This window comes from Acipenser ruthenus, chromosome 34 (assembly GCF_902713425.1).
Source record: "Acipenser ruthenus chromosome 34, fAciRut3.2 maternal haplotype, whole genome shotgun sequence".
NCBI lineage: Eukaryota > Metazoa > Chordata > Actinopteri > Acipenseriformes > Acipenseridae > Acipenser > Acipenser ruthenus.
The window spans coordinates 4,400,377-4,425,188 of record NC_081222.1 but is presented as its reverse complement, the minus strand read 5'-3'; the positions used below and the strand labels follow the sequence as shown (position 1 = coordinate 4,425,188).

Below are 24,812 nucleotides of genomic sequence, written 5' to 3'. Positions count from 1 at the left end.
AGTCACAAAGTCACCCAGCACCATCATGTGTCCTGTTTATCTTTCTGCAATATAAGCAGGGCTACCTGTATTGTGAGACCAGAGATGCCTGCTCTGTGCTTGTGCCCAAGAAATAAACCATCATAAAATGTTTATGAAATGATTACTTGTGGCAGTAGGTGTGACATGACTGATAGAAACCAGGGATGGAAATAACACTACTGTTGCGTAGCAGTTTCACCCATTCCAGGTTTTAATACTAGCTTGATTAGCTGCAATGTATAGATAACAAGCTCAGGTGTGTGTAATTAAACTCATAGTAAAACCAGGAATGGATCAAACTGCTATGCAATAGGAGAGTCTTATTTCCATTCCTATAAACACAGAGCTGTGCTGCACAACTCTGGCCCTTGACTTTGCTCCAGTCAGGTCTTAATTAGTTAATTGACTCTCAGCAGGTTCAAGTCACCAATTTTATGCCCCGCTTGGAATAAAGAGCTGGACTGGAATGGAGCTCGAGGTGCCACTGACATAGTGTAACATGCATGCTTGTGTGCAGTTATACAAATCAGTCGAGAGGAGCCGTTCGGTCTCAGGCTTCGGGGTCTCGCTCTCGCTGTCTCTCTGTGTCTCTTTCTCTCTTTCTCGGTCTCTCTCTCTTGCTCTGTTCCTCCCTCTCCATTGTTCCTCTTTTTTTTCCAAGGACACCTTGTCTGTCTTTGCTTGGGAACAGAGCAAACTTCCCAGAAGCAACTGCAGCAACCCGTCAGCTTTAAGACAATAACAAAAAAAATAAATAAAGCAAAACTGAACCAGGCTGCCTTGGATTGCAGCACAGGCACGCCTCTTCGGAGCACAGGCAAGCCATTACAAAAATGGCTGTTCATTTTACGCAGCATGGACAAGGGTCTGTAAGATGCGGATTTTGCCTACAAGTGACAGCCAAAATGAAATGTGTACAACCTTTAATAGAATCACTATAGGATGACTACTTTTTCTTATGTTCTTATGAAAGAAGTCGACAAGACGTTTGACTAGGAAAGAGCTGTCTGAGTTTTTGAAAATCTTGAAGTACTGTACTGTGGTATTTGGGGATGTGTTTTTTAGATGGCAGCCCATAATGTACTATGGTAGGTTCTATTGCTGTTGCAGTCATGTATTGTTCTGACTGGGCAGTATGCTAATGGTTGATGACGAAAGCGTGTTCTCCTGTGTGTCTGTGTGGGTTGATGTTCTTTATGTAAATGACTTACTGACCCTGTCTCCTCGAGCTGGACTCGTCGGCTGCTCCTGCTGTGTGGATGCCGGGGTGATTTTAGAGGTGATTGACTGGGAAAATTCCACTAGCCAGCAGAATCACATTTGATGAGAGAGAGGGAGAGAGGGAGAGAGAGAGGGGGAGGGAGAAAGGGAGAGAGAGAGGGGGAAGGAGAGAGGGGGAGGGAGAAGGGAGAGAGCGTATATTGAGATAACCCTGTTAAATCGGAAGCATTGCTTCTGAATTGTAAGCGGGACTACAAGTACCAGAGTGCATTGGGGTTATGTGTTAAAAACCTGCTGACCTGTCCCAAATTGTCGCTGTGAAGCCATATGGAGTCCCTAAGCAATGGCAGACATGCCTGTACTTGCCACACCGTGTGTGATTGCGACAGTGCTTGTGAATGCATCTCAGTACAGTGCCACACAGCTATCCTGCTTTGTGTTTGTGTGTTCCAGTGTGAATGCATCTCAGTACAGTGCCACACAGCTATCCTGCTTTGTGTTTGTGTGTTCCAGTGTGAATGCATCTCAGCACAGTGCCACACAGCTATCCTGCTTTGTGTTTGTGTGTTCCAGTGTGAATGCATCTCAGCACAGTGCCACACAGCTATCCTGCTTTGTGTTTGTGTGTTCCAGTGTGAATGCATCTCGGTACAGTGCCACACAGCTATCCTGCTTTGTGTTTGTGTGTTCCAGTGTGAATGCATCTCGGTACAGTGCCACACAGCTATCCTGCTTTGTGTTTGTGTGTTCCAGTGTGAATGCATCTCGGTACAGTGCCACACAGCTATCCTGCTTTGTGTTTGTGTGTTCCAGTGTGAATGCATCTCGGTACAGTGCCACACAGCTATCCTGCTTTGTGTTTGTGTGTTCCAGTGTGAATGCATCTCGGCACAGTGCCACACAGCTATCCTGCTTTGTGTTTGTGTGTTCCAGTGTGAATGCATCTCAGCACAGTGCCACACAGCTATCCTGCTTTGTGTTTGTGTGTTCCAGTGTGAATGCATCTCAGCACAGTGCCACACAGCTATCCTGCTTTGTGTTTGTGTGTTCCAGTGTGAATGCATCTCGGTACAGTGCCACACAGCTATCCTGCTTTGTGTTTGTGTGTTCCAGTGTGAATGCATCTCGGTACAGTGCCACACAGCTATCCTGCTTTGTGTTTGTGTGTTCCAGTGTGAATGCATCTCGGCACAGTGCCACACAGCTATCCTGCTTTGTGTTTGTGTGTTCCAGTGTGAATGCATCTCAGCACAGTGCCACACAGCTATCCTGCTTTGTGTTTGTGTGTTCCAGTGTGAATGCATCTCAGCACAGTGCCACACAGCTATCCTGCTTTGTGTTTGTGTGTTCCAGTGTGAATGCATCTCGGCACAGTGCCACACAGCTATCCTGCTTTTTGTTTGTGTGTTCCAGTGTGAATGCATCTCGGTACAGTGCCACACAGCTATCCTGCTTTGTGTTTTTGTGTGTTCCAGTGTGAATGCATCTCGGTACAGTGCTACACAGCTGTCTTCAAGGTCAAGCAGACAAATGCTTCAACCAGAAGTCTTCCTCAGTGACATTCCAAGCATGGATAAGCCTTCTACAGGGGTGGAAATAAGACTGTTGCATAGAAGTTTCACATACAAACTTGATTAGCTCCAGTGTACAGTATAGGTAACGTGCTCAGGTGTGTGGTCTTAAACTCCTAGTGAAACCAGCAGTGGATTAAACGACTGCAGTATCCAATGGGAGTCTTATTCCCATCCATGTTCTATCAAAACCTTTGTCTAACTCGACTTTCTTAAAGCTGTAGTTCAGATGCTCTGACTTTGAGTGTGTTGTGGTCGAAGTATCTTTTTAAAAGTAGTGTAATTACTGGCAGTGATAGTCATGGCTTAGTCATACTAGTGACATCATCACCTGCTCCTCTTTTCTTGGTTTATTTAACACTGCACTAGAGATTGACAAGAGCTTCCTGGTACCTATTAACTTCCTGTGATGTAGGTTAATCGCCCAGTTGTCTAGCTGCTATCAGACCATAGTTAAAGCTGTGTTATTATTATTATTATTATTATTATTATTATTATTATTATTATTATTATTATTATTATTATTTTTTTTTTTTTTTTTTTTACAGATTTCACAATTTCCGTGAAATATACCCATTGCCGTGTAAATATGTAGTATTTTGATTACAGTCCATCTTTCTCCATTTTGAGAAAACCTCCAGAACTTTCGAATGCTCCCATCAGAATTCTATAAGGAAATAGAATCCTCCAGAACTTAAGAACGCTCCCATCAGAATTCTATAAGGAACTAGAATCCTCCAGAACTTAAGAACGCTCCCATCAAAATTCTATAAGGAACTAGAATCCTCCAGAACTTCAGAATGCTCCCATCAGAATTCTATAAGGAACTAGAATCCTCCAGAACTTCTGAATGCTCCCATCAGAATTCTATAAGGAACTAGAATCCTCCAGAACTTCCGAATGCTCCCATCAGAATTCTATAAGAAACTAGGTCAAGTTGATGATCGTTTCTGGCACCTCATCAAATTGCTTGTGAAAGGAAGGAGAGTTAAACGCTCCTCTGTACAACACAATGTGTGTGATCTATTTCAGAAGTCATCGATGGATTGGTTTCCTTTGCATATCTTTTTGATGCAGTCGTTTTTATACATTTTGTTATGTGAACCAATACGAACACAGTCATTTAATTGCCTTCCAATCCATTTCAAGCAGTGTGTGTTTGTTTGTTCAGTAATGGAACATTTGTCCCAGCGCTGGTGTAATACACTGTATAGATCTGGTCTTTCCCAGTTCAGTGCAGAGCAGTGCTGTGCTGGTACTGTAAGCCTCAACTAGGAAATTGTGCCGCGACTGTTTTGTGTTGCTCGCTGAAAATGTCAAGGAAAGTTCCTGTTGCCTAGGAAACGCCTGGGCTCTTCCAGCATTCCAAATGTCCCAGCAGGCCACCTGGAAAAGTACCCTGACCTTTGACCCTGCTGTCAGCAGTGCCCTGACTGAAAGACTGAAGAGGAAAAGCAAACTGTTTAAAGAGGGCTTGATCAGGAGCTGGGAGTGTTTACTGCAGAATTACTCTCTGAGCTTGAGTCACAATGCAGTCCCAGGGCATGATGAGCTGGGGCACACTGGAACCGTCTCCTGCTCGGGTGTGTGAAATACAAGACACATGGGCAGATCTGCACAGTAATTTCGCAGTTTCCCCCCATGTTTTTCCCATGTTTATACCATAGTACCATGGTGTGTGTGTGTGTGTGTGTTTTTTAAATATGCTTTTCTGTCCTTTTACAGTGCTTCCCTATGCTTTACCATTCTTTCACTGTGCATTATTACACTTTGCTATGGTTTTACTGTGAGGAACTTCTAGAAAGGTAGTAGCAAGCAACCCAGATCCTTGTCACCTGGATGGCTATTGCCAAACTCCTTGTCCCGATCTTTAGGGGTGATTTTTTTTTATCGTATTTGGCATCTTTAAACAGCTTGTTGAGTAGTAAAAACTCACTGGATACTGAAGTAAACTGCAGCTACGTTTCAGCATGAATGTGACCGTGCACCTCGTTCAGCCTTCACCTCTGTACACCAGAAGCAGTTTTATTGAACAAGTATGTTTATGTAAATTATAAAGCAAAATTGCCTGTGTTGATGATTATATATGATGAGTGTATTGATGTGGTTATCAAACCAACAAAAAAAGCCTCAAGTGTAAAATTAAAAACTCTCCAACATAGAAATAGAAAACATAGGCATAGAAAATCTGTGTTATTATTATTATTATTATTATTATTATTATTATTATTATTATTATTATTATTATTATTTATTTCTTAGCAGACGCCCTTAACCAGGGCGACTTACAATCGTAAGCAAATACATTTCAAGTGTTACAATACAAGTAATACAATAAGAGCAAGAGTTATTCCACAGCAAACAGATTCCTAGGATCCCTGATCAGAACAGCTCTCTAATGAAGCTCTTCCCTGATTGGTTACAAACATTCCCAGTATGTTTCCAGTTTCTACGCTTTGAGTGTGTTTAATCCTAACGTTTAGGAAATTGAATCGGATCAGAATCTCCCATTCCTAGCTGCTAGATGCCCTGGTTGATGGTTTATATAGAAGGTGTCCAGTGTGTTGCTGCAGCAGCAGGGCTCTCCACAATGTTTTTCCATTGAGGGTTCAGAACTGAAGCTCCCTGAGGAAATTTTGGGGGTCCCAATAATGTACGAAATTCCAGCCGCATTTGGCGCTGTGTGTTACTGACACACCTTTATTTGTAAGCTGATCTGTAGAGTTGACCCTGTCTCTCCTGACAAGAGGACCGCAAAGAGAAGCACTGTTTATATTTTCTTTTCTGTCTGAATTTTCACCCCTGTCCTTGCTCTGTCTCCTGCATACTCCAGTCCTCCTGCATGTCTAATTCCCCTGGTGGAGAGGAGCCAAGGTAAGGGATTAAGAGGGTTCTGGTTCTTGTTCTTGGACAGGGCGATATCTTTGATTACTCTTCAAGCCCTGGGAATTGTATCCGTGGGCTTTGCTATGCACTGTACAGGTTGTGCTTTTCTGTTTAATCGCTGACGTATCTCCTTCCCTACTTGTAGCTTGGTTTTCTGGGACTGTCTAGATCAGGGGTTCCCAACCTTTCTATAAATTTAGGCTCAGCTCACCGCTACCACCCCTGCGCTGATTCGGGAGGGCGAAGGCGAACACACGTGCCGAAGCATGTGCCGTCAGCCGACCGCTTTTTTCACACTGCGGACTCGCCATGAAGCCACCCAAGAGCTACGGCGTCGGAAGACAACGCAGCTTTCGAGCTACAGGGGTCGCTCGTGTGCTGTGAGCCGAGGACACCCTGGCCGACCTAACCCTCCCTCCCCTCAGGCGACGCTCGGCCAATTGTGCATCGCCCCCTGGGAGCTCCCGTCCACGGTTGGCTGTGGAATAGCCTGGACTTGAACTCGCTATGTCCAGACTATAGAGCGCATCCTGCACTCCACGCGGAGCGCCTTTACCGGCTGCGCCACTCGAGAGACCCTCCAACCTTTTTTTAATCACGCCCCACCTAAGCAATATTTTTTTAATTGGATCCCCCCCACATATGAATGTATAGGTTATGGCTACCCAGCGTTGCTAATGTGATTTTTCAAAAATACAAAAATCAAGTTTAGTAGTACTATAAAAACCCACCTTGCCTGCATTAGGGCTGCTGATGCCAGTCAGTGGGAGATTTGAGCTTGTCTGGTCCTGTAAAGCAGATCAATACGAGGCTCCATGTTTGAAAGGGAGTCGCAGGTCGTCTTCTACTTGGAGCCCATTTCTGTCCTTCATCTTCAATGCTGTAAGTTTGGAAAACTCAGCTTTTCACAGGTATGTCGAAGCAAAAGGGAGGAGCACTCCGTGAGAGCTCAGGAATTCTGTGCAATTCAGAGCCAGAAATGTGGGAGAGAACAGGTGCCAAAATGTTTCAATCTGTTGTTGCATTTCAGCTCAATTAGCTGTTCTTCCACCTCTCCTGAAAGACTGGTTGAACCGACAAAAGTGACGAACAAATCACAAACCCAGGCAAGTGAGCTGCAATCTTCTTGGAAGTAGTCGCTGAACTGTTTCAGCCCCGTCACGCGTTCAACAATGGGAGCTTTCAGATCATCGTAGTCCCCAGTGCCACCACAATCCTGAACGAAATCTGAAAATGTGGGAAAAGTGTCACAATTTCCATCTGATAGTCGGGAGGCCTAAATGGCAAAACCAGATTCTCGGCTATTGGGGGGGGCTTACAAAGTTTAGCAACCCAGGATGACACAGCATAGGAATCCTTAAGACACTTGGCAGACACTATGGCGTGCTTGCTGATAGCACAGAATAATAATAAAAAATAAATAAAAAGAACAGCAACAACAACCAAAAAAACATTAAATTTAATTGTTTGTAAAATTCACATTCAATTATTCTAATTTTCTTTTTCTACGTTCATCTCTGGTCTAGATGAAATAGCCCGGCTCTTTTGTACAGTGGTTAAGATGCTGGACTAGCGTGCACCCAGTACCTGGAGTACACAGTGTAGTACGAAAAATTTGTGATAAGTAGTATGTAATAGGTGCCATGCAATCGAAATTGAAACGAAGGTATACACCCAGATTCCCATAGAAGTATGGTTGACTGGCGATTACATTAGTAGCCTTTTAGTACATCTTCCCCTGCCACTGTAGATGGGCTGCCTGTATTCCTTCTGTTAATAGGGTAGCAGGAACTTAACCCAAACCAGTCTTTGCCTGTGCTTTGTGTTGCCTGGTTCTTTCAAACCCCACGCCTGACCATTCTAGAACTCCTGACCCTTCTAGAACACTCTATTACTACTATCATATATTTTGCTGTAAGGAGGCCAGGAGTGAAAGGAGAATAAGAGAGCCAGTGGGCTTCCCCCTCCGAGACCCATTTTTTTTATTCTCATTTTTAATCTTCATGCACTTCATGCTGTTGAAATAAATGTAAAAAAAAAAATAGAAAGAATGTATACAAGGGTTGAATGCAAATCCGTATGCAAAGCCGTCCGGTGCTTCCAGATAGCAATGCTGATACAGGCGAGGTTCAGATAATAGCGGCGCTGTCCCTGTGCTAATACCAGGATGAGACTATTCTGGGGAAAACAAATGATGGGAAATAAACAAGAACCGCACGAAATAACATGACTTGCAAACATACGGCAGAGTGTTCGTGTTGCAGGTCCATTTCAGATCATTTACATGTTTTATGAATGGTATTCACAGCAGCTACACTTATAATTTCACTGAGAGTGCAGATCTCGAAACGTTTAAACTACAGCAGGTTCAATAGAAAGTGATTCAAGTACATTAATATCTGGGTTTTGTCTGTTTTTTTATTTGGATTTCAGGACTTGTAATATGTTTATACGTCTTCAAGCTGAGAGTGGACTTTCTCTTGCACTGTTTGTAAAGAATCACAGACTGACACAGCAAAGAGTGTGGGAGAAATACACTCAAGCTGATTAGAGGTAGCCAGGAACACTTCGAAACATACAAGACATTTATTATGCCAGTATTCTATTCTATTCGATTCTAATCTATTACTGCATAAAATATATATTATATTTATTGTGTATATTGAGACCACAACAGCTAGTGCTGGGACAAGATCATTGGAACAAACAGTGCTTGAAATTAATTGGCTGGCAAAAATGATCATGTTTGTATTCGTTCAAACGTGACTGTATCAAATAGACATCCTGCAAAGGAAACCAATGCTAGAGCGTCTGAAGTTAACACACACATTCTGCATTGTGCTGCACACGTTCTCTCATTGGTGGAATGTGTAATTGGATGGGTACCTGCAGGGCTGCATGAGCCGATTATTCGGATTGAGCTCTCTGCAGGTGAGGCCCTTTGTGTCAATTGGGCTGACTTTCCATTCCGAGTGAGCTAAGTGAAGAAGCAGCTGCTTGGGTTTGTGTGGATCGCTGTGCTCCACAGAGTCAAAGAAAAGCAGCAATCGGCACAAACCCAAGCAGCTGTTTCTTCACTTTTTTTTTCACTTATAATGGTAATTAACCCAATCAACATCAATGACACTCGCCTGATTGTCAGCACCTGAGAAGAGCACGACCCGAATAATCGGACAGACGGTTTGTGCAGCGCAAAGTACTAGGATTATTATTTTTTTTACTGTAATGTGGTAAGAAATATACTTTTGTTTTCCACCTTATTCCAAATGAAAGAATGTTCGTTTCATTTTTTTGTTCTAAAACCAGTTCTTCCCAGCACTCAATAAGCCTGTGTGTGTTTACGCTGCATACAGAGCAGCATATCCAGTCTTGTAGGTTTCCTGTATGTAAACCGTGTGTGTGTGTGTGTGTGTGTGTGTGTGTGGAGAGGAAAGAGTTTGTTGCTGGCTGCCAAGGGTTAAAAGAAATCGCAGTCCAGCCTTTGACGGAGACAGTTTAATAGGACAGCGTGAAGCTGCAATCAACACAGCTCTCCACTCCTCCACTCCCCTGTGGTCTCTCCATGTGAAACTTGATTGTCTGTGCGGTGTTGTGACAGTGTGTGTGTGTGTGTGTTGTGTCTGTGCATCTGTGACTGTGAAGTAAGTGTCTGTGTGTTGTGACAGTGTGTCTGGGTGTCTGTGTTGTTGTGTCTGTGCCTGTGTGGCCATGTCTCAGCAGCATGTGACTGATTGCTAAACTCGTTCATGTTCAAGGCGTGACGCCGCACATGGCACCCTTACACACACGAGCTGACAGTGCTGTGTAATCCCTCCTGAGACCTCGCCTAGAATACTTTATTGCACTTGCAGCCTAGTCCAGGTGTGTTTGTGATTGACTGGCTCTTTAAGGACACGCTGGTTGTTGGAATAGGTTGTTTGGTCTAAAAGCCAGGACAGCTTTGTAGTAAGTGCATTCAGTGAACTGTATTGTATTGTAGTGTAACGTGATTGTGAGATACCAGGAAGCGCTGGGGCTGGGGGCTCTTTCTTCCTGGGACTGCTGTTTGAAATACTTGAAAAGGTTTCAAAACCAGGCCACTTTTTCATTGGTGAGAGAAGAGGGAGAGATCAGACAAAGGCAGGTGTGTGCGTTTGAGTGAATCAGATCAGTTCTCAGGTGCATAGTTGTTTATCGAGAGAGGAAACAAATGCAGCATTCACAACGCCCGGCCAGCTTTCACTTCCTTGGTTGGCCTCGGCACAGACAAAACGGGCTAACCCTTTAATTCCTGGAAACCTGGGCAGGGCTCCCCCAGATGAGCCGCAGGGGACTGCCATTTCCCTGACAGCCCCAGTGCAGCAGGTATTGCAGGGATTGAAACAAAAATCCTATTGCATAGCAGTTGGATCCATTCCGGGTTTTACTATAGTTTTACTTTTAATTAGACACACCTGAGCTTATTACCTGTCAAGCTTGTAGTAAAACTTGGATTGGGTGAAACTGCTGTGTTGTATTGCTGAAGGATGAAGGAGAATACCTTCAGTGACTGCCACCAGATACACCTGCTACGACTGACCGAATGGAAAACAACGAGTAAGGGGCCGTTCATGTGCGTTCAGTGGAGAATCGGGGCGCTCCATTTCCTTTCACAGCCTGTTTCCTTCTTTGTGTCCCCATCACTACTGACCTTAACTTTTTTTATAACGATAAAAAGCTATAATACTGAAATTCATTAGCGGTCCCAAATCCCAGTAGAAATGCACCAAGGAAACCAATTATTGATCGCGATGGCTTATTTTGCGAGCCTCAATTAAACAATGATCGATCGATGAATCACAGTGCTGCTCTGTGTGGGCCTCATGTACTGCAGTGAGCCCCCCGCCCTGTACATGGTTCAGTCTCGTCTCGCACAGAGACACAGACAGGCAGACATGCCCCCTCCGTGCTCCAGAACAATAGACACAGCAATCCCAATGCGCTGTGTGAGAGAGGAGGTGAGACACGGTGCAGGGCTGGACAGTCCCGCACACCCTGCTCCCAGACGTTCTCCTCTTGTTTTATTGTTCTCATTCTTGTTCGTGCTGGGAGAAACACACGCTTCTCAGGGTAGAATATTCTTTCAAAATTTAAAAGCAAATATTATTTAATTTTGAATTGGCTGAGGAAATAAACCCAGTATCCCGTCAAATGACCTGTTCAAGAAAGGAGCGTGGGTGGTGTTGTTTATTTCTGATGGCACTAATGCATTGGTTTTATTTGCATCTTTGTTAGTCAAAAGGAATGCTAACACGGTCATTTTTTGGCAGCGAATACATTTCAAGCAGTGTTTGTTTAAATATTTGCCCTTGCACTAATTATTACTGTGAAATTGTTTTTTTAGCCTCCCCCCCTTTTTTTTTGTTTTGTCCAGGATGTGTTATTTGCTAAAGATTAACCGACACTGTAATATAAACATTATGTTAACCAGAGAGTCTTATTTCAAGCACAAGGTTAGTTAATCTGTGTTCAATTCGTCCCATTTCACTTGCTCTGCTGGTAAGGTACAGTACTGTAATTCAGGGTAATGAACCTCGTTTTTGGGAGGGGAGTTTTCGTGCTCATGCTATAAGGTTCTGATGCATTAGTAGCACTGCTGGAGACCTGAGAAGGGAAAAGCAGCTCTGTCGAGTTATACATGGAGCAAGGATAGCAGCCTCTATCTCTCAAGCCTGCCCTGGACTGGAGGGAGCACCCTTTCTCTTAAGGGGTGAGGGAGGCAGGGAGGGAGCAGTTCAGTCTCTGTGCCTCAAGCCTGCCCTGGACTGGAGATCGCACCCTTACTGGTGTTCCAGGCCGGGCAGTGGCATGGTAAGCACTAAGGTTGTGCAGAGATGCCAAGCTGATTACGCGCATGTCAATTGTTGGAAGAGATTTTGCCCATTGTTAAATACATTGGAATATGCCTTGTCTTTAACCCTTGGAATAGCCAGGATTTGCTTATCACAGGAGAGCAGGAGCCAGTAAACACTGTATTCCCTAGATGAGGAGTGTGTAAGCGCTGTAGGGAGACAAAACCGAACCAGTTAACTACAGACCAATGAGCCTGACTTCTATTATATGTAAACTTATGGAAACTATAATAAGATCCAAAATGGAAAATTACCTATATGGTAACACTATCCTGGGAGACAGTGTGCATGGTTTAGGAAAGGGAGATCCTGTCTAAGTAACCTTTTGAGGATGCAACATCGACAATGGATAATTGCAAAGCATACGACATGGTTTATTTAGATTTCCAGAAAGATTTTGACAAAGTCCCGCATAAAAGATTAATTCTCAAACTGAACGCAGTAGGGATTCAAGGAAATGCATGCACATGGATTAGGGAGTGGTTAACATGTAGAAAACAGAAAGTACTGATTAGAGGAGAAACCTCAAAATGGAGCAAGGTAACCAGTGGTGTACCACAGGGATCAGTATTAGGTCCTCTGCTATTCCTAATCTACATTAATGATTTAGATTCTGGTATACTAAGCAAGCTTGTTAAATTTGCAGATGACACAAAAACAGGAGGAGTGGCAAACACTGTTGCAGCAGCAAAGGTCATTCAAAATGATCTAGACAGCATTCAGAACTGGGCAGACACATGGCAAATGACATTTAATATTGGAAGCTGTAAGGTACTGCACACAGGCAATAAAAATGTCCATTATAAATATCATATAGGAGACACTGAAATTGAAGAAGGAATCTATGAGAAAGACCTAGGAGTTTATGTTGACTCAGAAATGTATAAAAAAGACAATGCTATAGAAAAGACCATCAAAATGCTCGGATATATTGTGAGAAGTGTTGAATTTAAATCGAGGGAAGTAATGTTAAAACTTTACAATGCATTAGTAAGACCTCATCTAGAATATTGTGTTCGGTTTTAGTCACCTCGTTACAAAAAGGATATTGTTGCTCTAGAAAGAGTGCAAAGACGAGCAACCAGAATTATCCTCGGTTTAAAAGGCATGTCTTATGCAGTCTTGACCAAAGAAGACTATGCAGTGATCTGATTCAAGCATTCAAAATCCTAAAGGGTAGGGGACTTTTTTTGACCTGAAAAAAGAAACAAGTGGTCACAAATGGAGATTAGATAAAGGGGCATTGAATACAGAAAATAGGAGGCACTTTTTTTACACAGAATTGTGGGAGCCTGGAACCAACTCCCCAGTAATGTTGTTGAAGCTGACACCCTGGGATCCTTCAAGAAGCTGCTTGATGAGATTCTGGGATCAATAAGCTACTAACAACCAAACGAGCAAGATGGGCTGAATGGCCTCCTCTCGTCTGTAACCTTTCTTATGTTCTTATGTAGTCCCAAGATGAGGTGTGTAAATGCTGTATTCCGTAGATGAGAAGTGTCTAAACTAAGTCAGTTAAGCCTCTAAATAGCAATCGTTTATTTGGGCACACAAAATATAATCGTTCAAATAGATATCGATGATTTTATCGCCCACATGCATTTTCGCTCCATTCCTCCCCCTCCGCCCCCCTCCACCCCCCCCGCCCCCCGACGTGATTAATGCGAGGGGTAATTATACCTTGGCAGGGGCGTAGCATACATTGAGGCAGCCGAGCCAATCTGTAATGCATTTCTTTTGGAAGAAGCCAGCTCTGGGTACGAATGTTTAGTGATTGTATTTCTTCTATTAATATTGTTTTTCTGCGGACAGTTCTGTGCAATGTGATGTTTAGTGGCGATACGTTTTCATAAATCGGTGTTTTTCTTGCGCAATGTCAACGCCTTCCCCCTCCCCCGATATAACGATTCATAGCTGTTCGTTTTTAGTACTTTTCATGTATTGTATTTGATGCCAAGGGTTAGAAGAATTGGAGGTAATTCTATTTAGAAATTAGCAGTACCAGTCCCAGCAGTGTCAGCACCAGTCTTACCAGTCCCAGCAGTGGCAGCACCAGTCTTACCAGTCCCAGCAGTGGCAGCACCAGTCTTACCAGTCCCAGCAGTGGCAGCACCAGTCTTACCAGTCCCAGCAGTGGCAGCACCAGTCTTACCAGTCCCAGCAGTGGCAGCACCAGTCCAAGCAGTGTCAGCACCAGTCTTACCAGTCCCAGCAGTGTCAGCACCACTTGCCAGTCCCAACAATGGTAGCACCAGTCCCAGCATGGGCAGGGCCAGTCCAAGCAGTGTCAGCACCAGTCTTACCAGTGTCAGCAGTGTCAGCACCACTTGCCAGTCCCAGCAGTGTCAACACCAGTCTTACCAGTCCCAGCAGTGTCAGCACCACTTGCCAGTCCCAGCAGTGGCAGCACCAGTCCCAGCAATGGCAGCGCCAGTCTTGCCAGTTCCAGCTGTAGCATCAGTGTCACCAGTCTCAGCATTAACTTAAGTAGCAGTGAGCCAAACGCATGTCTGTCAATGAAGGTATAAACCCATCTACTGATTCATATTTATGAATGAAGTGCTATTCTTCTTGTCCTTTTAATATCACATATTTCTAACAGTGTGAAGAGAGTCATTTTAGGTTGGTGTTGTTTTCTGCTGGGAGATTTGTCTAAAAAAATATGCGTCATGAAATTTCAAACATCATCCAAGGCGGGTCACTGGGTAAAAAGAGTTAACGACTTATATTGTTATGCAGTTTGCATTAATACTCTCCAGGAGTCATGAACAGGATATGCAGGTTTATTTTAGATCATTTGATTTTTGCCTCAGTAAAAATCTATTCCTCGCTACGGGAGAAAAAAACTAAACACAACAACATTCGCAACAAGCCTAAAGCAAGTTTAACATAATACAGGGTGCTACTAAAATATGTATTCCAAATAGAGTACAGTACTTTGGAATGTAGTCAATTTAAACTAGAAAAGAGTTTCTGAAAAGCGTCTCTTTTTAATTTGAATCCGTGACAAGCTGCAGCATCACGCATTGCATCTTGTTAATACTGTAACCTTCACTATCTGTGAATCCCTGCCTAAAATAATAATAATAATAATAATAATAATAATAATAATAATAATAATAATAATAAATGGATTTACTTACCACAACATGCATATCTGCTATAGGTCAAGCTGATCGTTACTCCAAAATTGCGTTTAACATCACTGATTGTTTATTTATTCAATTTTTTAATGTTTTGTTAAATATTAATTTTATATAACAGTTAATTTTGAAACTCCAAAGAAGCGCAATCTATATACAATCAGTTTTCTTCAATGTACACACTTTATTTACAGGCTGTTTGCCAGGATGCTAGTTAACACGAGCAGGAAAAGAAGAGCACGCCCACTGCTTGTCTGTGGCAGAAATACTGTAACTTGCAAGGCAGGACGTTCACTGCGTTTTCGTTGATAAACTTAAATAATGTTATTAACTATGCATGTTACAAAAATGTAATTCTTGAATAGATTATCCAGTATTTATATCTCTGTATATAATGAGGAATCGAATCAATCGAAAAATCATTTTCCAATTTAATCGTAGCAGCCCTAGTGTAAACGCTGCAGTCCCTAGATGAGGAGTGTGTAAACGCTGCACTCCCTAGATGAGGAGTGTGTAAACGCTGCAGTCCCTAGATGAGGAGTGTGTAAACGCTGCACTCCCTAGATGAGGAGTGTGTAAACGCTGCACTCCCTAGATGAGGAGTGTGTAAACGCTGCACTCCCTAGATGAGGAGTGTGTAAACGCTGCACTCCCTAGATGAGGAGTGTGTAAACGCTGCACTCCCTAGATGAGGAGTGTGTAAACGCTGCACTCCCTAGATGAGGAGTGTGTAAACGCTGCACTCCCTAGATGAGGAGTGTGTAAGCTGGTGTACCCGCGCTTCCCCTCGACTGCCCTGCTGTTGTGTTGGCATTGTGAAGCGGGCATGGCCAGTGACAGGGCAGCCTCGCTGCAGAGCCGGAGGAGCAGGTTTGAGTCCTGACTCAGCAGGAGGGGCAAACGAACCCTGACAGTCCTGCTGGGTGTGACACGGGAGTGCAGCCACACTTCCGGACACAGCCCTGTTTCACAGCAGGGCAAGGCTAAACTAACTGCAGGACAACCTGTCCAATCCGGAGTCGCCTGGGACAGGAAAACTGTGTCGGATTACAGAGTCACTGTAAAAAATCTAATACTGTACCTAGAAACGAAAAGGTACAAACCTATAGAAACGCTTACAAAAAAAAAAAAAAATATATATATATATATATATATATATATATATATATATATATATATATATATATATATATATATATATATATATACATATACAGTGCCTTGCAAAAGTATTCAGACCTCTGACCAATTCTCTCATATTACTGAATTACAAATGGTACATTGAAATTCGTTCTGTTTGATATTTTATTTTAAAACACTGAAACTCAAAATCAATTATTGTAAGGTGACATTGGTTTTATGTTGGGAAATATTTTTAAGAAAAATAAGAAACTGAAATATCTTGCTTGTATTCAACCCCCACACATTAATATTTGGTAGAGCCACCTTTCGCTGCAATAACAGCTTTAAGTCTTTTGGGATAAGTATGTACCAGCTTTGCACACAGTGTTGGAGTGATTTTGGCCCATTCTTCTTGGCAGATTTGCTGCAGGTTGTTCAGGTTGGTTGGACGACACTTGTGGACCGCAATTTTCAAATAGTGCCACAGATTCTCAATGGGATTGAGATCAGGACTTTGACTGGGCCACTGTAGGACATTCACCTTTTTGTTCTTGAGTCACTCCAATGTTGCTTTGGCCTTGTGCTTGGGATCATTGTCCTGCTGAAAGGTGAATTTCCTCCCAAGCTTCAGTTTTTTAGCGGACTGAAGCAGGTTCTCTTGCAGTATTTCCCTGTATTTTGCTCCATCCATTCTACCTTCAATTTTAACAAGATGCCCAGTCCCTGCTGATGAGAAGCATCCCCACAGCATGATGCTGCCACCACCATACTTCACTGTAGGGATGGTGTGTCTTGAGGCATGGGCAGTGTTAGGTTTGCGCCACACATAGCGCTTTGAGTTTTGGCCAAAAAGCTCTATCTTGGTCTCATCTGACCACAAAACCTTTTCCCACATCGCAGCTGGGTCACTCTCATGCTTTCTGGCAAACTCCAGATGTGCTTTCAGATGGTACTTTTTGAGTAAAGGCTTCTTTCTTGCCACCCTCCCATACAGGCCAGTGTTATGCAGAGCTCTTGATATGGTTGACTGGTGCACCATTACTCCACTCCCAGCCACTAAACTCCTTCAAAGTGATTGTTGGCCTCTCTGTGCCTTCTTGTTTGAACGCTGAGTGGACTGCCTTTTCTTGGCTTTGCCTGGGTGGTGTGATGCAGCTTCCACTTCCTGATTGTTGATCCAACTGTGCTCACTGGGATATCCAAACACTTGAATATTATTTTGTACCCTAATCTATGCATTTGTATTACTTTATCTCTAACTTCTGTAGAATGCTCTTTGGTCTTCATTTTCCTTCAGATTCACAGCCTGACCAATGATCCTTCAACGGTGGGGTTTTTATCCAGAAAATGTGACAGCAACTTTAATGGTTCACAGGTGGAGGCCAATGGTAAGGTAATTGTGTCCTCGTTAGGGTAATTTCTTTCATCGGTGTAAACTGGGAGCTTCCACAACACAGGGGTTGAATACTTATGCAAGCAAGATATTTCAGTTTTTTATTTTTCTTAAAAATATTTCCCAACATAAAACCAATGTCACCTTACAATAATTGATTTTGAGTTTCAGTGTTTTAAAATAAAATATCAAACAGAACGAAATTTCAATGTACCATTTGTAATTCAGTAATATGAGAGAATTGGTCAGGGGTCTGAAAACTTCCTAAGTTAAAACATTAGTATTGTGTTGTTTAAAAATGAATATGAACTTATTTTCTTTGCATTATTCGAGGTCTGACAACACTGCATCTTTTTTGTTATTTTGACTAGTTGTCATTTTCTGCAAATAAATGCTGTAAATGACAATATTTTTATTTGGAATTTGGGATAAATGTTGTCAGTAGTTTATAGAATAAAACAAAAATGTTCATTTTACCCAAACACATACCTATAAATAGTAAAACCAGAGAAACTGATAATTATGCAGTGGTCTGTTAATTTTTTCCAGAGCTATATATACCGAGCATCAAAAGAAACTTCTCACTATTATAATACATTTATTTATGAAAAAAATAAGCTATGTAAATGAGGGACATTGACGAAATGTTTTTGGGTTTTTTTAATCACTCGATCATTCATCCTTGACCATGACACGCTTGAGTGACTATGACTGAAGCACTTAATCACCTAATTAGTGAGACAGTTGATTGGACTCTGGATATGGAGTGATTTTCAGCTGTTGAATTGCAAGCTTGAATAAAAGCAGTAAAGAAAATCACAGAAACAAAACAATATGCCACGCCTGTCAAGTGAGCAGCGCCCTCATGCAATCGACATGCTGGAGGCTGGACTAGGGCAGTGAACTGTGGCTCGCCATCTTGGGTGCTCATATATATATTAATATATAATTATTATTATTATTATTTATTTCTTAGCAGACGCCCTTATCCAGGGCGACTTACAATTGTTACAAGATATCACATTATTTTTACATACAATTACCCATTTATACAGTTGGGTTTTTACTGGAGCAATCTAGGTAAAGAACCTTGCTCAAGGGTACAACAGCAGTGTCCCCTACCAGGGATTGAACCCACGACCTTCTAGTCAAGAGTCCAGAGCCCTAACCACTACTCCACACTGCTGCCTTATATATATTACTATACATACAGTATAATAAACACAACAATACCTCAACAAAATCTGTACCTGTTATTAGCAGGAGCCTGTTTACACCATTCCCACAGAAAGACCTTCACTTGCTCGTACTGTACCTGCATGCGGATTCAGGTTTTCTTGCTGTTGCTTTTACGGGCATCTTTTTGGTTTGTCATGTGATTTTTGAATATTTCGCTTGGCTCTTTTTTTTTTGGTAGACTTTCAGCTTTTCTGATGAGCTCAGCGTTTCTATCACGAGCTCGCTCACTGTGTGGACATTTTATTTACTGTTCAACAATTACACAATTCAGAAAGGTGTCGGCTGGATATTATTATTATTATTATTATTATTATTATTATTTATTTCTTAGCAGACGCCCTTATCCAGGGCGACTTACAATCGTAAGCAAAAACATTTCAAGCGTTACAATACAAGTAATACAATAAGAGCAAGAAATACAATAACTTTTGTTCAAGCAAAGTACAAGTTTGACAAACCACAATTCAATAATACAGCAAGTAATAGTGATAGTTACATCAGGATATGATTAAATAGTGATAGTTACATCAGGATGTGATTAAATACAAAGTACTACAGGTTAAAAACTTGGCAGATTACAACATCTTACTTTTGTTTTTGTTTTAATCTTAGAAAAGTCATATTTATAGTCATGATTTTCAGACAGACACGATTTAAGAATCATGCGTAATTCCAGAATAGACAGGTTCTGGATTGTAGAGGGTAGCGCTCTATTCATTTCAATAGCGATTTGGTCAGAACCCAAGAATCCTGCCGAATTCTACAGAATGCCGGTTTGTAGAGGGGTGGATTAGACAGGTTTTATTGTAGTTGGAGACTAAAAGCACTCAAAACAATGATCAAACTGCTCCCTCCTGTTTACATAACAGTGTGAAGGTCATGAAACCAGGACATTGGGTTCTGCCACTGATTCATTATTTATTTTTCTATCATTATCATTTTGGTTGTGCAACTTCTTCTCACAGTTCTGTATCGGTCGACACCATAGCTAGGGGTGTAAAGATTCATGGTGTATCACTGAGTCTTAATACTTTCTTTACATGATAAATCGGAATAGAGGTGTGTGTTGTTTGTATCTTTACACAGCATCGCTCATTGTAGGTCACCAAATGGTTCTTGAATGAAAAATAAATGTGTTTTATAGTTGGTGTGGATACATATCTTTAATAGAATGATCCATCATTAAATGATCATTTGATCTTATTATGCATCATACAAGTTGCCCACCAGGACCACCACCTGCATCGTGATGCGTATCGTAACACGACCTGGATATCCTGATACCTATCGTATCGTGACGTTAGTGTATCGTTACACCCCGAAACAGAACTCCTTGAGTTTGTACCATTGTTCTTCAAACTGGTATGTGTTTTTCAGTTTTCTTTTCAGTTCTAGTTTAGCGTTTTGACGATTTGAGCTTTTTATAGTCAAGGATGAGAATCAGAAAGACCCCGGCAATGCTAACCATCGCTGAGTGAGAATCAGAAAGACCCCGGCAATGCTAACCATCGCTGAGTGAGAATCAGAAAGACCCCGGCACTGCTAACCATCGCTGAGTGAGAATCAGAAAGACCCCGGCAATGCTAACCATCGCTGAGTGAGAATCAGAAAGACCCCGGGCACTGCTAACCATCGCTGAGTGAGAATCGGAAACACACTGGGCACTGCTAACCATCGCTGAGTGAGAATCAGAAAGACCCCGGCACTGCTAACCATCGCTGAGTGAGAATCAGAAAGACCCCGGCAATGCTAACCATCGCTGAGTGAGAATCAGAAAGACCCCGGGCACTGCTAACCATCGCTGAGTGAGAATCGGAAACACACTGGGCACTGCTAACCATCGCTGTGTGAGAATCAGAAAGACCCCGGGCACTGCTAACCATCGCTGAGTGAGAATCAGAAAGACCCCGGCACTGCTAACCATCGCTGAGTGAGAATCAGAAAGACCCCGGCAATGCTAACCATCGCTGAGTGAGAATCAGAAAGACCCCGGGCACTGCTAACCATCGCTGAGTGAGAATCGGAAACACACTGGGCACTGCTAACCATCGCTGTGTGAGAATCAGAAAGACCCCGGGCACTGCTAACCATCGCTGAGTGAGAATCGGAAACACACTGGGCACTGCTAACCATCGCTGTGTGAGAATCAGAAAGACCCCGGGCACTGCTAACCATCGCTGAGTGAGAATCGGAAACACACTGGGCACTGCTAACCATCGCTGTGTGAGAATCGGAAACACACTGGGCACTGCTAACCATCGCTGTGTGAGAATCAGAAAGACCCCGGGCATTGCTAACCATCGCTGTGTGAGAATCGGAAAGACCCCGGCACTGCTAACCATCGCTGTGTGAGAATCGGAAACACACTGGGCACTGCTAACCATCGCTGTGTGAGAATCAGAAAGACCCCGGGCACTGCTAACCATCGCTGAGTGAGAATCGGAAACACACTGGGCACTGCTAACCATCGCTGTGTGAGAATCAGAAAGACCCCGGGCACTGCTAACCATCGCTGAGTGAGAATCAGAAAGACCCCGGCACTGCTAACCATCGCTGAGTGAGAATCAGAAAGACCCCGGCATGCTAACCATCGCTGAGTGAGAATCAGAAAGACCCCGGGCACTGCTAACCATCGCTGAGTGAGAATCGGAAACACACTGGGCACTGCTAACCATCGCTGTGTGAGAATCAGAAAGACCCCGGGCACTGCTAACCATCGCTGAGTGAGAATCGGAAACACATTGGGCACTGCTAACCATCGCTGTGTGAGAATCGGAAACACACTGGGCACTGCTAACCATCGCTGTGTGAGAATCAGAAAGACCCCGGGCATTGCTAACCATCGCTGTGTGAGAATCGGAAAGACCCCGGCACTGCTAACCATCGCTGTGTGAGAATCGGAAACACACTGGGCACTGCTAACCATCGCTGAGTGAGAATCAGAAAGACCCCGGCACTGCTAACCATCGCTGAGTGAGAATCAGAAAGACCCCGGCACTGCTAACCATCGCTGAGTGAGAATCAGAAAGACCCCGGCAATGCTAACCATCGCTGAGTGAGAATCAGAAAGACCCCGGCACTGCTAACCATCGCTGAGTGAGAATCAGAAAGACCCCGGCAATGCTAACCATCGCTGAGTGAGAATCAGAAAGACCCCGGCACTGCTAACCATCGCTGTGTGAGAATCGGAAACACACTGGGCACTGCTAACCATCGCTGTGTGAGAATCGGAAACACACTGGGCACTGCTAACCATCGCTGAGTGAGAATCAGAAAGACCCCGGCACTGCTAACCATCACTGTGTGATCTGCATTCCTGAGATTAACTCTGGTTATTTGAACTGCTGTAGTCTTGATTGCTTTATGGGGCAGCACTGCGGTTTCACTGTGTCTGTTTATTCGATTATTGAGATTGAACGATCCACAGGTGAGGGTCATTGGGGTTGATTGGGTGAATTTACCATTCTAAGAGAAACGAGTGAAGAAACAGCTGTTTGGGTTTGTGTGGATTTCTGTTCTCTACAGAGTCCTGAGAACAGCAACGATCTACACAGACCCAAGCAGCTGTTTCTTCACTTGTTTCACTCTGAATGGTAAATGAGCCCAGTCAACACCAATGACCCTCGCCTGATTTCAGTGGAGAGCTCAATCTGAATAATTGGTTGGTGCAGCGCTGCTGTGTTTAAACAAGAGTGTTGGTTTTTTAATCCCTGGGTGTTTACTGTGTTTCATCAGAATGAAAGCAGGGCTGTGCCTCATGAGACAGGAACCCAGCCTCCTGTCCTAGCAACCTGCTCACCACTGTATTGGACAGTTGTGCTCTTGCTACTGCTTGCAACAGTAGGAGGTTATTCAGTCACTAACATCCAGACTCTGCTATAGCCCAGAAAATAAACCAGGAATTGGAAAAGGAGATTTGTTATACAGTAAAATAAACTAGATTGTTATATGTTAGCTGTATTAACATTTACCTACTGCGCTACTTTTTTATCCAAAAGGGTATGGAAAGGGGTACCAAGGGTTACCTATCCACATCATTGATGCTGAATTATTGTGATCCTTTAAGACCCGACTAGACAAAGCTCTGGGGTCTGCTCGGAACCGGATGGGCACTGGTGGGCTGATTGGGCTCCTCTCGTATGGAGTTTCTGATGGTCTATATAAGTTTTGCATTAACTTTATTAACTTTCTGCACTACCTAGATAATTGACAGAGAATTTGAAAGTAATGGATGAGTTATTTTATCTGTAACAGTGACCCTTTATTCCCACACCGTCAGTGACACTTTTTGACAAGGCATTTAAAATCAGTGATGTACTTTATAAAGGGTCACTACAGTAAATATGCACACCAACCTTTCTCTGCTCCTCTCTGTTCACTGCCTCTCTCCTGTTCCTGTGTGTTTCTCTCTGTTCACTGCTCTCTCCTGTTCCTGTGTGTGTGTGTGTGTGTGTTTGTTTCTCTCTGTTCACTGCCTCCTGTTCCTGTGTGTGTGTGTGTGTTTCTCTCTGTTCACTGCCTCTCTCCTGTTCCTGTCTGTTTCTCTCTGTTCACTGCCTCTCTCCTGTTCCTGTGTGTGTGTGTTTCTCTCTGTTCACTGCCTCTCTCCTGTTCCTGTGTGTGTGTGTGTCTTTCTGTTCACTGCCTCTCTTCTGTTCCTGTGTGTGTCTCTCTGTTCACTGCCTCTCTCCTGTTCCTGTGTGTTTCTCTCTGTTCACTGCCTCTCTCCTGTTCCTGTGTGGGTGTGTGTGTGTCTCTCTGTTCACTGCCTCTCTTCTGTTCCCGTGTGTGTCTCTCTGTTCACTGACTCTCTCCTGTTCCTGTGTGTGTGTGTCTCTCTGTTTACTTCCTCTCTCCTGTTCCTGTGTGTTTCTCTCTGTTCACTGCCTCTCTCCTATTCCTGTGTGTGTGTGTGTGTTTCTCTCTGTTCACTGACTCTCTCCTGTTCCTGTGTGTGTGTGTGTGTCTCTCTCTGTTCACTTCCTCTCTCCTGTTCCTGTGTGTTTCTCTCTGTTCACTGCCTCTCTCCTATTCCTGTTTGTGTGTGTGTGTGTGTGTGTGTCTGTGTGTGTTTCTCTCTGTTCACTGCCTCTCTCTTGTTCTTGTGTGTGTTTCTCTCTGTTCACTGCCTCTCTCCTGTTCCTGTGTGGGTGTGTGTGTGTCTCTCTGTTCACTTCCTCTCTCCTGTTCCTGTGTGTTTCTCTCTGTTCACTGCCTCTCTCCTGTTCCTGTGTGTGTCTGTGTGTGTGTGTGTGTGTGTGTGTCTCTCCTGTGTCTCTCTGTTCACTGCCTCTCTCGTGTTCCTGTGTGTGTATGTGTGTGTGTGTGTGTGTGTCTGTCTGTTCACTGCCTCTCTCCTGTTCCTGTGTGTGTGTGTGTGTGTTTCTCTCTGTTCACTGCCTCCTGTTCCTCTGTGTGTGTGTGTGTGTGTGTGTGTGTGTCTCTCTCTCTGTTCACTGCCTCTCTCCTGTTCCTGTGTGTTTCTCTCTGTTCACTGCCTCTCTCCTGTTCCTGTATGTTTCAGAGAGCGTCCCAGAGGAGCTGAGGGAGCCCTTCTACAGTGACCAGTATGAGCAGGAGCACGTCAAGCCCCCAGTCACCAGGCTGCTGCTGTCCTCGGAGCTGTACTGCCGGGTCTGCGGGCTGATCCTGCGGGGCGAGGGCCGTGGGGAGGGGGGGGCCGCACCCCGAGACAATGCAGCCCTCCTCCAGCTCCTCACACGCAGGGGGCTGCAGCCCACCGACCAGGACCAGCCCATCACGGAGGCTGACCTGAGGCTCCAGCCCATCAAGATGGTGAGCCCCTCCTTACCTCACCTCTGATGCTGTTTGTTCAGGGTTACCCGCGCCTCATCTCTGATGCTGTTTGTTCAGGGTTACCCGCGCCTCATCTCTGATGCTGTTTGTTCAGGGTTACCCGCGCCTCATCTCTGATGCTGTTTGTTCAGGGTTACCCGCGCCTCATCTCTGATGCTGTTTGTTCAGGGTTACCCGCGCCTCATCTCTGATGCTGTTTGTTCAGGGTTACCCGTGCCTCATCTCTGATGCTGTTTGTTCAGGGTTACCTGCGCCTCATCTCTGATGCTGTTTGTTCAGGGTTACCCGCGCCTCATCTCTGATGCTGTTTGTTCAGGGTTACCCGCGCCTCATCTCTGATGCTGTTTGTTCAGGGTTACCCGCGCCTCATCTCTGATGCTGTTTGTTCAGGGTTACCCGCGCCTCATCTCTGATGCCGTTTGCTGTTTGTTCAGGATTTTCGGCACTGTGTATTTAAGCCATAACCACCGAGCGCTGCATTGAATATAGAAGGGAGTAGCAAGATATAGTAAACATGTTAATAAACATA

General features: G+C 43.8%; 1 protein-coding gene across 3 annotated transcripts in view; it reads left to right on the top strand.

Annotated features, from left to right (window-relative positions):
* Positions 1-24,812, top strand: part of LOC117401958 (calmodulin-regulated spectrin-associated protein 3) — a 73,153-nt gene that overhangs the window by 5,883 nt on the left and 42,458 nt on the right. For all 3 annotated transcript variants that reach the window (XM_059007135.1, XM_059007134.1, XM_059007136.1), the window contains exon 2: positions 23,991-24,262. In XM_059007135.1, the coding sequence (XP_058863118.1) occupies positions 23,991-24,262 (272 nt within the window). The remainder of the gene's footprint in view (positions 1-23,990; positions 24,263-24,812) is intronic.